The 16,107-nt window shown below is 40.8% G+C and overlaps 1 protein-coding gene across 1 annotated transcript; it reads right to left on the bottom strand.

The window, feature by feature from the left end:
- Positions 1-4,707: 4,707 nt before the first annotated feature.
- On the bottom strand, positions 4,708-14,758 carry LOC309484909 (uncharacterized protein). The gene is made up of 6 exons (XM_082151383.1): positions 13,757-14,758; positions 6,498-6,598; positions 5,761-5,829; positions 5,542-5,596; positions 5,340-5,376; positions 4,708-5,114 (listed from the first exon to the last, which is right to left on the bottom strand). Exons 1-6 carry the CDS (start codon positions 14,559-14,561, stop codon positions 5,093-5,095), a joined length of 1,089 nt encoding a protein of 362 aa, XP_082007509.1. The 5' UTR covers positions 14,562-14,758; the 3' UTR covers positions 4,708-5,092.
- Positions 14,759-16,107: the final 1,349 nt, after the last annotated feature.

Genomic DNA, 16,107 nt, shown 5'->3' on the forward strand with positions numbered 1-16,107 from the left:
TGCACAGTGGTAACAAGGCATGATGGATCCATGTTCTCATTCTGTTTACGCCAAATTCTGACTCTACCATCTGAATGTCTCAACAGAAATCGAGACTCATCAGACCAGGCAACATTTTTCCAGTCTTCAACTGTCCAATTTTGGTGAGCTCGTGCAAATTGTAGCCTCTTTTTCCTATTTGTAGAGGAGATGAGTGGTACCCGGTGGGGTCTTCTGCTGTTGTAGCCCATCCGCCTCAAGGTTGTGCGTGTTGTGGCTTCACAAATGCTTTGCTGCATACCTCGGTTGTAACGAGTGGTTATTTCAGTCAAAGTTGCTCTTCTATCAGCTTGAATCAGTCGGCCCATTCTCCTCTGACCTCTAGCATCAACAAAGCATTTTCGCCCACAGGACTGCCGCATACTGGATGTTTTTCCCTTTTCACACCATTCTTTGTAAACCCTAGAAATGGTTGTGCGTGAAAATCCCAGTAACTGAGCAGATTGTGAAATACTCAGACCGGCCCGTCTGGCACCAACAACCATGCCACGCTCAAAATTGCTTAAATCACCTTTCTTTCCCATTCTGACATTCAGTTTGGAGTTCAGGAGATTGTCTTGACCAGGACCACACCCCTAAATGCATTGAAGCAACTGCCATGTGATTGGTTGATTAGATAATTGCATTAATGAGAAATTGAACAGGTGTTCCTAATAATCTTTTAGGTGAGTGTATATCCGGAAATCAAGGGTAACCCGGGTATGTCATTGACAGGCAACACATGGACAGACACGGTCCGTGTCCTGGTTAAAATAGCTTATTTCTCTGGATTTAAACATTCTTATAAACGTCTGGGATAAAGTACTCAAGTAAACAAAATACACTATATTGACCAAAAAATGCCATACTCAAACTGTTTCCAAAAAGTTGGGAGCATGAAATTGTCCAAAATGTCTTGGAATGCTGAATCATTAAGAGTTCCTTTCACTGGAACTAGGGGTCAAGCCCAACTCCTGAAAAACAACCCCACACCAAACTTTACACTTGGCACAGTGCGGTCAGGCAAGTACCGTTCTCCTGGCAACCGCCAAACCCAGACTCGTCCATCGGATTGCCAGACAGAGAAGCGTGATTCGTCACTCCAGAGAACACATCTCCACTGCTCTAGAGTCCAGTGGTGGTGGCTTTACACCACTGCATCCGACGCTTTGCATTGCACTTGGTGATGTAAGGCTGGATGCAGCTGCTCGGCCGTGGAAACCCTATAGGTAATCTGAAGGCCACACGAAGTCTGGAGGTCTGTAGCTATTGACTCTGCAGAAAGTTGGCGACTTCTGCGCACTGTGCGCCTCAGCATGCGTTGACCCCGCTCTGTGATTTTACGTGGCCTACCCAGGGTGGGAATTATACCGCGGCCACGCGGCCATGGCCGCCGTTGCCCTACACTTTGGCCTTCATGCCCCGTGAAAAAAAAATCATCGTACGGCCACAGTGGCCTGTGTGCCCTGGCCCTGTCCAAGTTCCATGTATAAAGCGCCAGTGCGGCATAGTGGGCTTGCTTTGAATTACAGCGAGCCACCCAAGTAGTCTCTGAACTTCAATTAGTTCGTGGATTCGCGCAGGTGCAGTGTAGGGCTGGGCGATATATCAATATAAAAATATATATCGATATATTTTTGAAATGCGATATGGAATTAGACCATATCGCATATCGATATAGTTCAAATTTGCGCTGTGATCCTTGCTCCCCGCGCCTCCTTTTCCACTCTGCGTGCGCGTTTAGAGCATGTTATGTTATGAGAGGCGAATCATGACTACTTCAGAAAACCCAGCACAATAGGAACTACCAGGCAGTGACATAAGTGTACGCTGAGATGACTTTCTTGTCCTGTCAGCCGTTATCCTGTACTCGTAGCGCACACTCTTCAATTGCACGCGCAAATGCGGCGGCGCGCGCGCTGTATCGCCTCACTGATCAAGTGCAAAAGAAACTACGAGCATGAAACGCCGTTACGTTGTAAATTACACGAAATAAAAGTAATGCAGGTATGATTTTCATTCTATTCTATTCACCAGGAGCAGTTTCCATGTTTCATTAACAGTTACAATTAATATTGTGTATTCACCATGGTAACTGTCCTTTCCATATTAACCCCAAAATGCCACTATTTTATCTTTGTGTTATTTTTTAGATTTTTAAATGACTGTAGTGGCTCATACCAACATTGTATTAACAAAAACTAGTTTGGGACTGCTATTTAATAACTTTAGTATAGGCCTAATGTTTATTTATTAGTACTAGTCTTTACTATTAGTCATATTCTTACAATTTATGTTATATATATATGTATATGTATGTATGTATGTATATATATATATAGGCAAATTATAACATGTTTACACAAAATTTGTTTATAGCCTATATTGGATGTAAACTTTGATAATCATAATTAATAACTCACATTCTCACATGATATAGAGGACTGAATGAATATTTTGAATGCTTTTATTGGCATTTGTGTTGTTTCTGAATGCTTTTATTGGCATTTATGTTGTTTCTATTGTTGTGTGAGGGTGTATACCTTCTGGATGTAATGGCACACTCTCTCTCTCTCTCTCTCTCTCTCTCTCTCTCTCTCTCTCTCTCTCTCTCTCTCTCTCTCATTAAATAATGTTTTTTTTGTTTTTTTAAAGTCATAATCCATGTCTTATTCCAAATTAGGATGTTATGGTATCAATCTGAATGGGAAAACCATTGAATTGTACTCAATGGCCTTTGTGCCCTGTCATATGGCCTTGGTGCCCCTAAAAAAAAAGAAAAGGTGGAGGCCAAATGGCCTTGCCCCTAAAATTACATAATTCCCACCCTGGGCCTACCACTTCGTGGCTGAGTTGCTAATGTTCCCAATTGCTTCTAATTTGTTATAATACCATTAACAGTTGACCGTGGAATATTTAGTAGTGAGGAAATTTCACCAATGGACTTATTGCACAGGTGGCATACTATCTCGGTACCACGCTTGAATTCACTGAGAGCGACCCACTGTCTCACAAATGTTTGTAGAAGTAGTCTGCATGCCTAGGTGCTTGATTTTATACAACTGTGTCCATGGAAGTGATTGGAACACCTGAATTCAATGATTTGGAGGGGTTTTCCAATACTTTTGGCAATATAGTGTATATAACACTGTATATAACACTGTTCTAATGGTTTTTTGGATATTTGAATCCAAAAACCTTACATATTGTGCCTTTAAAGTCTTACAGAGGTTATACTAAATGCATCAGTGATTCTCAATCTGCAGTACTTCTGTGGCATGTGAATTTAAAAAAATGATGTGCACGGATATTATTTATAATAAACCCTGCCCCCATAAAAACAAGAATTGACTATATGATTTCATGGGGACTTTAAAGCAGAAGACGGCATAAAGAGGATATAATGTCATTTATCCTATCATTCAGCTCATTTGTATCATTTCTTTCAAGCTTTTGCTCAGATCAAACAGTTAAGTTAGGTATGGTGGAGGAGGTTTACCATAAGAATATCAGACTAGAATACAAGACATGGTGTTTTTCAAAATGAACGAGAAAGAGAGAGAGAGTTCAGTTTAGTCACTGCACACTGTAATTATAGCTTACATTTTTCCACAATTATAATTAGTTAACCAGAATTGCGTGACAAGCATTGGTTCAATAGGCCTATACAAGACGTCCTCGGCAGGATTATTATAGCTAACTAAAACTAAAATCTTTTTTTTTTTTTACTTGAAATAAATAATAAAATGAAAACCTTAAACATGTTTTATTTCAGTTAGTCGCCAAAGCAAAATTTTTCATTACTTCCTAACTAAATTGAAATTGTAATACTGCTCTCTAGTGGATGTACACTGCAAATGCGACTCACAATGAAACAAATCCATCAATGAAGCCACCTTGAACATTTGTTGCCATGATGCCGTCATACACAAAAAGGAAAATGATGTAATTATTTACCCACCCCCATGTTGTTGTTACTCACCCTCATGTCTTCTGCTGAACACACACACAAAAACAAAACAAAAATCTCTCTCTCTCTCTCTCTCTCTCTCTCTCTCTCTCATATATATATTTATATTATTATTATTTATTATTATTATTATTATTATGACGATGATGATTATGATTATGATTATTATTAAGAAGGCTGGAAACCAGACAATTGACGGTGAACATTGACTACCATAGTATTTTTTTTTTCCCTACTATGGAAGTCAGTGGCTACCGTCTATTGTCTGGTTACCAGCCTTCTTTAAAATATCTTATTTTTTATTCAGCGGAAGAGAGAATCTCAAGTTTGGAATAATGAAATAATTTTAATTTTTGGGTGAATTATCCTTTTAATAGGAAATAATAAAAAGCGATCAAATGTTGAATAGACACAATTACAGTAGAAGCTGAGGGAAAAACAGTGTAAAAACATATATAAATATAATATGCTGGTGTTTCTGCACTACAAATTGAGACATACTGTGTGGCATTTATCTATTTCTTTAATACTGTATTGTGTTTATCGTGTTTATTCACACACTCATACATTTTACTCATTTATTGAGATTGAGACTGAGTAATCTGAAAACAGAATGACACTTTATGATAAACTGACACATATTTATACAAATAGACATTGACCAGAACTTTTTCACTATTATTATTCTATACTGTACATACCATTCAAAAGCTTGGGGTCAGTATGATTTTAAACATGTATATAAAAGAAGAGTCTTATGTTCACCAAGGCTGCATTTATTTGATCAAAAATACAGTCAAAAACAGTAATATTGTACAATTTTATACGAGAACCTTTGCACTTAATCATATTTAATTGTTATTAATTTAACGCAGCATCTAAAGTCACCTTTAAAGTGCCATTAAATGGTAAACATTAGGGTCCTGGTAGTTCCTCAGGTTTATCTAGGATACAGTAGGTTGTCCACTCCCATTATTGGCCTCAGAGTGAAAATCCCCTGATCTGGTCAGTCAAATAATCAGGCCTACAAGTGAATGATCTGACCGCTAGTCTGTAGTTCCTCTGTTCACCAAAAGATGGCGCTGTGAAGAACACCAAACGTATTCAGAGTAATGTGTTCACAGTCCTGTAGGTGAAGATGAGGACAAAAACAAAACAAACACACACACACACACACACACACACACACACACACACACACACACACACACACACACACACACACACACACACACACACACACACACAAATAAAGAATGATATGAATGATAACAGGTATGTATGAATGAATATAGAATATATGAATGTGATTTTTCTGCAAGTAAAGTCTGCATAGATTTTATATCCTTACTGGTAGAGAGAACCGCTCAATACATCAAGAATTCCACCTAAAAACAAACATTTCCAAAATATTATCCAAAAACACTGAAAGTGATTACATAAAATATATAGATCTGAAAAAGTTTTTGGATCAGCATTAAACTATGCACTGTAATTTTCCGAAACGTTGAAACTCTAGCATTAATCGAGAGTGTGCGTCTGCAGTCTCCTACCTGGCTGGCAGACGGTCTCACAGATCACCGGACAAATGTAGCAGTATGAACAACCCTGTGGAAGGAGAAATCAAGTGTAAGAGGGTAGTTTGATGCATAACATGTTCATGGACTTTTTAAGGTTAAAATTAGGTGTATTGTTCGGTTGTCCACATACAGGACTTTTGCCCATGTAGTGTATTAATATAGATTTTGATAATATTACGAAGTAACACTTACTTCACAGTGATGGCAGTGTGCTGATGTGTCTCCTTCCTCACAGGGACATTTGTCACAGGTACTGCAGTGCTGAGAGGAAAGAGAGAGCCAGACACAGATAAGAAGTTGCATCTCTGCCCTTTATTGGGGGAATTTAGGAAGGGATCACACCAGGCTGTGTCTGAAATCGCATACTCTCTTGAGTAGCTTATTTTGAATAAGTAATTGCTTCACGGCCACTAAAAAAGTATGTTCGATATAGTATGAATGTGTGTAGTATGAATGTAATCTGGACGTACTACATTCGCAATGTTGTCATTATCATGTGACCTACCAGCATCAGTTGCATTGCTTCACTGCCATTCATAAATCCTCTCCCGTGGCCTCATGGGATAATAAAGAGTCCATCATATGCACACTTCAGAATCTCATCGGAAGTAGCAGGTCATTCAGGAACTTTTTGCCTACTCTTTTATGAGTACTGTGAATTCGGACATACTTCTTTTGTCACGTACTGTTTTTCACCTACTATATAGTAGGGAAGTATGTGATTTCAGATGCAGCCCAGATCTGTACTTTAGCATGGGTCATGCAAGTGGGTTTGACATGTGGTAAAACTATATTAATACCTCATGCACTGATCATGGTGACGTCATGATGTTTTTTCATGATTGTTGAGTTTGTTTGAAACTCATTAACATATGTTGAGGCTGTGGAATGTGTAAATCGGTAAAAAGTGTGGTAGAAGCATGGTTTACCTCGCAGACTGAGCAAAGGCCACAGAAAGAGCCTGACCTATACTGTTCATCCTCCTTGGAGACCACCTCTTCTGACTCTACATTTTCCTCCTCAGCAGTTTCTACAGCACGAGGGAAAGATGGGGTTTAAAAAAGGTCTTCATTAGTAATGGGTAAGGCACCAGAGGTACATTTAACCATTAAGCAAAAAGTATCCGTCAGTCAGTGTTAGGCTCAGCTCTAAATGAACAAGTACTAGTAGTTGATTCTTTAGAGGAAGTGGTAGCTCTCACCGTGTCAAAACCTGCAAATCAGACAACATGGATCTACCCAGCAGGGGTGTCCAATCCTGTGCCTTTCAGCAGAACTTAGCTCCAGCCCTAATTAAAAACACCTGTGACGCAAGTGTGGGTATTAGGATAAGCCCACCAGAAATTTCCAGGCAGGCAGGTGTGTTGCAGCTAAAAGGTGCAGTATGTAATATTGACAGCTAGCAGTTGAAATGGGCACTGCACTCCAAATTCAAAATATTGGAGAGAGTTGTTTCCCCGCCCCCTCCTCCTCAGACTCGACGCTCACGCGGGTTGCCAGTTTGAGGACACGCAACAGGAACGAACGCAATGGACAACGGAAGGCGAGAAAACTTCCACACTGTAAGTTGATGAGTTGATTTATCCACGTTTTAATACGCTCCCGTTCATAGAGATATTTAGATGGATGCTGAGGCTTTTTAGGTCGGGTAGAATCTGCAATCTCTGATCCAGTTCATTTGCCGGCTTCCATGGCTGCAAAATGTTGTGTTTTTTGCCAACTGGCAACCTGTGGTGTCGAAATACTATTGGGTAAATTGGGGCGGGATCACACAGACCAATACAAAAAAAGACATCCCGACACAGAACACACATTTCAAAGTAAAATAACTGGCTGTAGTATTGTTTTTCAAAGAATGAGTATGAGCATGTTTCCTAAATATCTGCAAACATTATGGTATTTTTATGCTTTAGTACAGTCAAAAAATTACATACAGCACCTTAACTCTGCAGCTAAATGCCACTCCAAGCAGTGTGGGAATCTTTGGGATGTTTGCTATCCGTAAAGGTATTTCAAAGTTTGAATAGGAACTAAGCAAAGAACGAAAAAGAACTTTGCCGTGAGTATATCGGGGCCTTTATCCATAACTATATCCCTAATAATCATCACTTCCTTGCATTTCTCTGACCATCCCTTTCTCCAGTTATCTGTCACACACTTCATTACTGCTGACTAATGCAATTACTGCAAGAATAAATCCATCATCTCATTCTCCTCCTGTTGTTGTTTCTGCTGCCAAGGTCACTTAGGTACTACCGAAACAAGATCAGCAACACTTCAGACACATGCAAACTAATCACAGGATCTGTAACAAGAGATCTCTCAAACTCCACTCTCTCACATCAGTGCATCTCTTACTACATCTCTTAATACTTTCCCACCATATTTAAGCAGGCTCAGGAACAACACTTAACCGTACAACAGTTGAAAGCTACAGAATAGTCCTGCCAACTTTCTGTCACAAGCTCTTGAAAGAGTTGTGTTCAGTCAACTCTCAGGTTTCCTGGAGAGAATTTGTGTCCAAGACACATCAGCTAATCACTGGGGTGCAAGGTTCAGTGCTGAGTCCTTTCTTATTCTTGGGCGCTTTCACACTGGCAGTTTAGTGCGGACCGGGGCACGGTTCGCATGAAAAATCGCTAATGTGAACGCTGTCATCGGACCCGGGTGCGCACTAGAGTACCGAACCCGAGACTACCTGGAGGAGGTGGTCTGAGCTCGGTCGCTCCCGAACCGTGGCGCGGTTCGCGTTAATGTGCAAGCAACACGGACTCGGGTGCGCGCTTGTTCAGGAAGTATAGTATCCCGCGCATGCGTGTCACTGTCGATATCATTGTTTCCTCACACACGACAACCATGAGTGGCAGGGGAACGTTGTGGGACACTGAAGAGGTGATGTCTCTCACTATGTTGTGCATAATAGCACCAAAAAAACAGACAAATTACAGCTATGCTCAGTCGAGTTGTATTATCCATGCATTTTCCGTGTGCGTTTGCGATGACGTAAGATCACTGCAAACGCACCTGGGTTCGATACAACTAATTGAGTGTGAAACCAGACCAACGCTGCGGGGGGCAGTCCGAACCCGAGTGCGCTCGTTTCCGGCGCCCCCCGCAGCGTTGGTCTGGTTTCACACTCAATTAGTTGTATCGAACCCAGGTGCGTTTGCAGTGATCTTACGTCATCGCAAACGCACGCAGAAAACGCATGGAGAATACAACTCGTGTGAGGAAACAATGATATTCGACAGTGATACATTTACATTTAGTCATTTAGCAGACGCCTTTATCCAAAGCGACTTACAAATTAGGACTAAATTCAGCGAGTCATCATAAAGAGGCAAAAGCAACAACAACGCAAGAAGTGCTCAAAATACGAAGTTCAGGTATTATTCAGAGTAGCATAAGCCTGATAAGTGATGTTTCAAAGGGAAAGGAATTTTTTTTTTTTTTTTTTTTTTTTTTTTTTCTCTATAAGGTTAAGTGCGGAAGAGATTGGTTTTCAGCTGTCTTTTGAATGTTGTCAGGGATTCTGCATTCTGGATGAGGGTGGGGAGAGCGTTCCACCAGCATGGAACTGTGAATGAGAATGTTCTGGAAAGTGATTTTGTGGCTTTCTGTGATGGAACCATGAGACGTCGCTCGTTGACCGATCGTAGGTGTCTGGTAGGGATGTAGACTCGTAGGAGTGAGTGAAAGTAGGAGGGAGCTGAGCCTGTGATAGTTCTGTAAGCAAGCATCAGTGCCTTGAACTTGATGCGAGCAGCGAGAGGTAGCCAGTGCAGAGAGATGAACAGAGGAGTGACGTGGGCCCTCTTGGGCTCGTTGAAGACAAGACGAGCTGCAGCATTCTGGATCATCTGTAGGGGTTTGGTTGCACATGCTGGAAGTCCAGCCAGAAGAGCATTGCAGTAGTCAAGCCTAGAGATGACCCGGGCCTGGACGATAAGTTGTGTTGCATGCTCAGTTAGGAAAGGCCTGATCTTCCTGATGTTGTGCAGTGCAAACCTGCATGATCGAGCTGTCTTTGAAATGTGATCTGTGAAGGTCAGCTGGTCATCAAACGTTACTCCAAGATTTCTGACCGATCTTGATGGGGTGATTAATGATGACTCTAGCTGGATGGTGAAGTCGTGCTGTAGAGACGGATTGGCAGGGAGGACGAGAAGCTCAGTCTTTGCCAGGTTGAGCTGCAGGTGATGTTCCTTCATCCATGTGGAGATGTCCGCCAGACAGCTTGAGACCCGTGCAGCTACTGTGGGATCATCTGGTTGAAAGGAGAGGAAGAGCTGCGTGTCATCAGCATAGCAGTGGTAGGAAAAACCGTGTGCCTGTATGATGTGTCCCAGTGATGTGGTGTAGATGGAGAAGAGGAGGGGACCAAGAACTGAACCCTGGGGAACACCTGTGGTCAGCTGATGTGCTCTGGATACCTCACCTCTCCATGCGACCTTGAAGGACCTACCTGTGAGATAGGACTCAAACCAGTGGAGTGAAGTTCCTGTGATGCCCAGTGATGAGAGGGTGGACATAAGGATCTGATGATTCACCGTGTCGAAGGCAGCAGACAGATCCAGGAGAATGAGGACTGAAGATTTGGAAGCAGCTTTTGCGATCCGTAGGGCTTCTGTGACTGACAGTAATGCAGTCTCAGTTGAATGTTCTTTCTTGAAGCCATGAACCGTGAACCGTGATACGCATGCGCGGGATACTATACTTCCTGAACAAGCGCGCACCCGAGTCCGTGTTGCTTGCACATTAACGCGAACCGCACCACGGTTCGGGAGCAACCGAGCTCAGACCACCTCCTCCAGGTAGTCTCGGGTTCGGTACTCTAGTGCGCACCCGGGTCCGATGACAGCGTTCACATTAGCGATTTTTCATGCGAACCGTGCCCCGGTCCGCACTAAACTGCCAGTGTGAAAGCAACCCGACGGAGGGAAATCATAAAGGCACATTGCAGTCCAAATTCACATTGCAGTCCATATCACTCCTACGCAGATGGTGCCAGCTCTACCTGTCATTCTAACCTATCGAAACCCTAATCTCACCTCATACTCTGCATGCCTTTCGGACACCTTCGCCACTTTTCAGCTGAACCTTTTCAAGATAAAGCTCAATCTAAACCATCAGGCCATCATACGGTCATTGTACAACTGGGTTCAACAACTCTAACTCCAGCCTGTAGTCAACATTATTTCACAGTTTATTTGTTCAATAAATTGCTTCAGACCATTTTTCCTGCTCCATTCATTGAAACTGCCATTAAATGCCATAAGTTTGGTAAAGAAAATATTAATCGGACAGTAGTTGGTTTAATAGATAATAGGTATGGTTTCTTTGTTCTATGTCAAATGACAGCTAAAACGGAAATGTACTTTGTGCTTGTAAATTTTAACTAAAGCTAAACCCGGATCCTAGGTTTCACTGGTGGCCATACAGTCGTGTGATACCATGTAACATATATGCCATTTGTTAGGTGCATGTCAACAGCATTCAACCAGAAAGGACTTAAAGTGGTTGGAATATTTCAGCTGCTGTAGCTGTTCAGATATAGTGAGCTATTTTAAGGCTCATGTGTGACTTCACTGACTAACTGAAGGGTATACACAGGACTTTAGACAGCCGACAATGGCTGTGTTCCAAACCTGTGAATGCCTACGTAGAGAGCACAACCCTATAAAGCCTACTGTATCATAGATACAGCAATTTTCAAAGGCCTCTAAATGATCAACATGATCAAAACTGCTAAAAAGCATGTTCTACATAATCAACTTCATGATTATCTAATTGATAGTTTGTAAAGGGATAGTTCACCCAAAAATGAAAATTCAGTCATTAATTACTCACCCTCATGTCTCATCTTTCTGATTAAATTTGAGAGCTTTCTGTGTCTCCATTGACAGCTACGCAACTATTGACACTTCAAAAAGAACATGCTTGAGCTTCTGTTTAACACAACTGATGTGTGAGTTCATGAATGTTTATATGTGAAAAAAAGCCTAAATTCATCATATGGGGCGGTTTCCCTGTATGGGACAGGGTTTAAATTAAGACAGGAGTAGGCCGTAATCTAGAATAGTTAATTGTGACTTAAAAAATGGCTTTCTGAAACACAGATTAAGTACAGATTTCTAACACCTGGACTATGCTAATCTGAATTAGCATGACAGAGGTTGCCTATAAAACATGGAATGAACAGAGAAAAGCTTAAAATTGCATGGAACTGAGAAGCAAATCCAAGGAAAACAATGGCAGCTGAAAAAAGACTGCAATAAACATTTTTTTTTACTAAACACGAGAACATTCTTTTAAAACGATCGAAATAAACTGCACACATCAGCTGTGGAATAAAAGAAAAGGAATGTCTGGAAATCTGTAATGAATTCTAAAGAATAGATAGATTCTAAATATAATGTACTGTATATGTGTAAATGGTTTTAGTTTAACTTAAATAAATGGTTTTCATTTAAATTGGATTTTTCAAATAATCCTTTAATGCTGCTTGTTTAGTCCTGTGATTTACAGAACAACAAACTAAACATAACTTTTCTTTACACATGTGATGTTCAGTGTTGGCAGACTAGAAGTGATAATGGTTTCATCTAGAGCATTATCATAGTGATTGCTTTATTATTATTCAATTAGAAGTCTTGTCAGCAGGTCCTCAACCCAAGCACAAGATCAACACTTCACCACAACACTAACATAACAGAAACTTTTAAATACCAACATAATAGAACAATAAACATTAAAAGGTCTCTCCACTTTCTCATCTTGCTAAAAAATGTATCCCAATTCAGCCCTGTGCAAAGCATGATGGGAAGAGAAACTCCTGTTTGATTGGGTTACTTGACTGAAACATGTTATTTAAAAATGAGAACATTTCAGTTAAACAGTAACTGTTTCAAGTCAATTTAACATGAAGCAATTCCATTTGAACCAGAAACTTCATACAATGGTGTTAAATCAAAATGAATTGTTAAAATGAAGTGAACAGCATCAACAAATCAGATATACATTCACACATGTATTACTTCCAAGTAATGTGTGTGTGTGTGTGTGTGTGTGTGTGTGTGTGTGTGTGTGTGTGTGTGTGTGTGTGTGTGTGTGTGTGTGTGTGTGTGTGTGTGTGTGTGTGTGTGTGTGTGTGTGTGTGTGTGTGTGTGTGTGTACTGTATGTATAATGTTTTTTTGATGCTGTTCACAACATTAATCTGAAGTTGTGATGGGCTTCTACAGGAGGCAGGTTTAATTTAAGTTTCAATTTAGTCCTGAAGTATCTCTAGTCTTCCTCAGGAAATCATCTTATTAAACGCTGGACTGGACTAAATCTAGGGCTATTTAAAACCATGACAGTGAGAGCAGATTTCTGTTAATCTGGTTTAAAAGCCCATTGGAGTCTAGGACTATAGGCTTAATCTCTGTCCGGGAATCTGCCCCATAAAGCGATCGTGTCTCTTCAGAAAAATTTGACTAAAACTCTCAACTCATATGGATTTGTTTTACGATCTCTTTATGAACTTTTTGAAGCATCAAAGTGATAGTTGCTGTCAATAGAAGAATTTCTGTATTTAATATTTTTGGCCATATTTTTACTATATGAACCATAAAAGCCTGATCAAATATTAGACTTAAAAAAGCTTTTCAATGTTCTGACTATTACCTAAAATATCAGGCCTTACAGGGTTAAGGTATAGGTCCATCCTAAAATGTAGACACAATAATTCTTTTTACCTTCGAGTTACCTTCCTTTGACCAATCTCATTATTCATTGAGACAAACTATAGAAAAAAAGCCATTGAAGATGGAAGATGAACAAAGAAATAATGAAAAGCATTGAATGGAATAATTTGATTAAAGTAACTGTTACTCAATATTTGTGTTTTTATGCCTGTTAGAGCATCAAAGTTTTAGTCTAGCAACATGTTAATGGTAAACTCTATTGAAATCGATTCAATAGTGAGTTGAATCTGAGAAGAGGGCTATTTGTTTGACACACAGAGCTCTGCTGCCTAAGCAAAGCATTCCAGATCAGTCACTTATGAGCTTCAGTTTCAGTTAGGATGTGGCCTTGGAAGCCAGCTCAATAGGAACCAGTGATTAGAGTGATACAGAAAAACAAGCATTTGTAAGTAAGAGCACATGACATTGATTCTCTGTAAAGGCTAATTCAGTATTTACTGTACCTTCAGCATCATCCTCAACTACAGTCTCTTCATCAGCAGTTTCCTCATCTGCCTCTTCCTCTTCTTCCTCTGCTGTCTGTTGTGCTGATTTCTCATCTTCTGCTAATCTTTCTACATCCTCCTCCATCTGCTCCTCGTCTCCTGCTTCTGCTTCATCTGCTTCTTCCTCCTCTTCATCTGTTTCTTCCTCCTCTTCATCTGCTTCTTCCTCCTCTTCATCAGCTTCTTCCTCCTCTTCATCTGCTTCTTCCTCCTCTTCTGCTTCTTCCTCCTCTTTGTCTGCTTCTTCTTCCTCCTCTTCATCTGCTTCTTCCTCCTCTTCATCTGTTTCTTCCTCCTCTTCGTCTGCTTCTTCCTCCTCTTCATCTGCTTCTTCCTCCTCTTCATCTTCTACTCCTCCCGTCTCATCATCTTCATCTGCTGCTGCTGGTTCTTCTCCTCCTCTCTCATCTTCCTCTGCTTCTTCTTGTTCATCTACTCCTCCAGTCTCATTATCTTCCTCAGCAGCTTCTTGTTCTTCATCTACTCCTTCTATCTCATCATCTTCCTCTTCTTCCTCCTCCTCCTCTGTTATCTCAGCTTCTGGAGACGCCTCTTCCTCAGGAGCTCTCTCTTCTTCCTCATCTCCTTCTTCCGATGCGTTTCCACCTTCCTCCTCATCATCCACCTCCTCTTTCTCACCTCCAGTCATCTCCAGACCTCCCAGCTCCTCGGCTTCCTCACTTCGGAGCCTTTCTTCGGCCTGCGCTCCAGTGCAAAGCAGAGCTATGATAAGCCCTAACAGCCAGCTGCGTGAAACTGCCATCTTGCCTTCACTCCCTCACACAAATGCAACAGGAAAAACCAGACAGTCCAGTCTATAAGAATGTGTTTGTATCCACCTAAGATTCCAAGACTCAACAGGTCCAGGATTCAAGATCACATAGAAGGACACCCTTCAAACCTCCTCGGAGCTGCAGTCGCCGGATCCACCAGAGAGAATTAGAGTTAGTTGAGTAACAGAGAGGGGGCTGGTCTCTGTTGTGCGGTCACATGTACACTCACACCATTCTCTGCACAGAGGAACATACTGAGATGACTGACAGGGCCACATGCACGAGACACACTTGTAATGCCCTTTATTAATACATCTTTGTCTAGATGTGAATGTGCGAGAGAAAGTGAGATTAATAAAAGGAAGATTACGGGGAGGAACAAATCAACTTTAGGACCAACACAAACATTCACACAATTGAGTGAAGCTGTCCTTAGGCCTGGCTGGAACTGGCGTGTGGAAAGCTATATAAAGAGGTTCTCGATAGCAGCAGACCATGCATGATCTGACCTTCAGTAGATCACTCAGCTGCTGAAACTCCATCCCTCCCTCGCTCACTCTCTCTTTCCCTATACCAGCTCTTTTTCCAAAGGTCACATCTGTACTCTATATTATTTCTTAACCATATCATACCCTTTTAACTCCTCTCTCTGCAGCTGCTACATTTCGGGCAATGAAAATGTAAAGAATTTGTATTTTCTTTCCAGAAGATTTTCACATCTAAAAGCCAGTGGAGTTCTCCACGTTCCTCTACTGTATCAGTTTTTTGAAACCCAAGTCTTTAGGTCAGATTTATTCAAACGGCACATTAGAGTGAAACCGCAATCCCATGAAAGTGCAGAAGTCCTGCGGGTGATCTACTAACAATCCACATATTAAAGACCCGACACAGTTCATTAATATATAGTCATTTTCATATAGAAAAAAATTATAATGTGGTTCAGCAAACAATATGTTCGGATAACGTCTTCCTCTGGCATTCCAAATACATGAACACGAGTGGAGAAAATCTTTTTCTTCTGCCAGGCGCGCTCGGTTTCTCTGTGGATCCTTTTCAGCAACTATCGCAGGATGTCAAGAACAAAATGGGTTAAGATTTTTCGGGTGTTAAATAAAGGTGTTTCATTATCATTAAACTGACATCCACAAACCTTAGTAAATCATGTTGCAGAATATATTCAAATAATTACCTAAATACATTTTACGTCTGAAAGGTAAACTCCTACAAATGCATGTACGCAATAAGCTCAGCTACAAAAATAACTGTGCAATTGTTTCACAATTTCATCCTGAGTTTTTTTTTATGCCAAAAGAGGGTTTTCAGTGGCACAAGCTGTTAGTAAATCTGGCCCTTAGTCTGTTAGCTCTGAAACATCTATTTGCTAGAGTGCTCTTTAAAGTGTACAAAAAAGTACTTTAGCAGTAGGCTACATACTTAAAAGGGTCATGAAATGGAAAATCAAAATGTCCTTGATATTTAGGCAACACATATAATAGGTTATTTTAAAGACGGATAATAGATATCTCACAAGTTTAA

This window comes from Leuciscus leuciscus, assembly GCF_965113295.1.
Source record: "Leuciscus leuciscus genome assembly, chromosome: 21".
Lineage (NCBI taxonomy): Eukaryota > Metazoa > Chordata > Actinopteri > Cypriniformes > Leuciscidae > Leuciscus > Leuciscus leuciscus.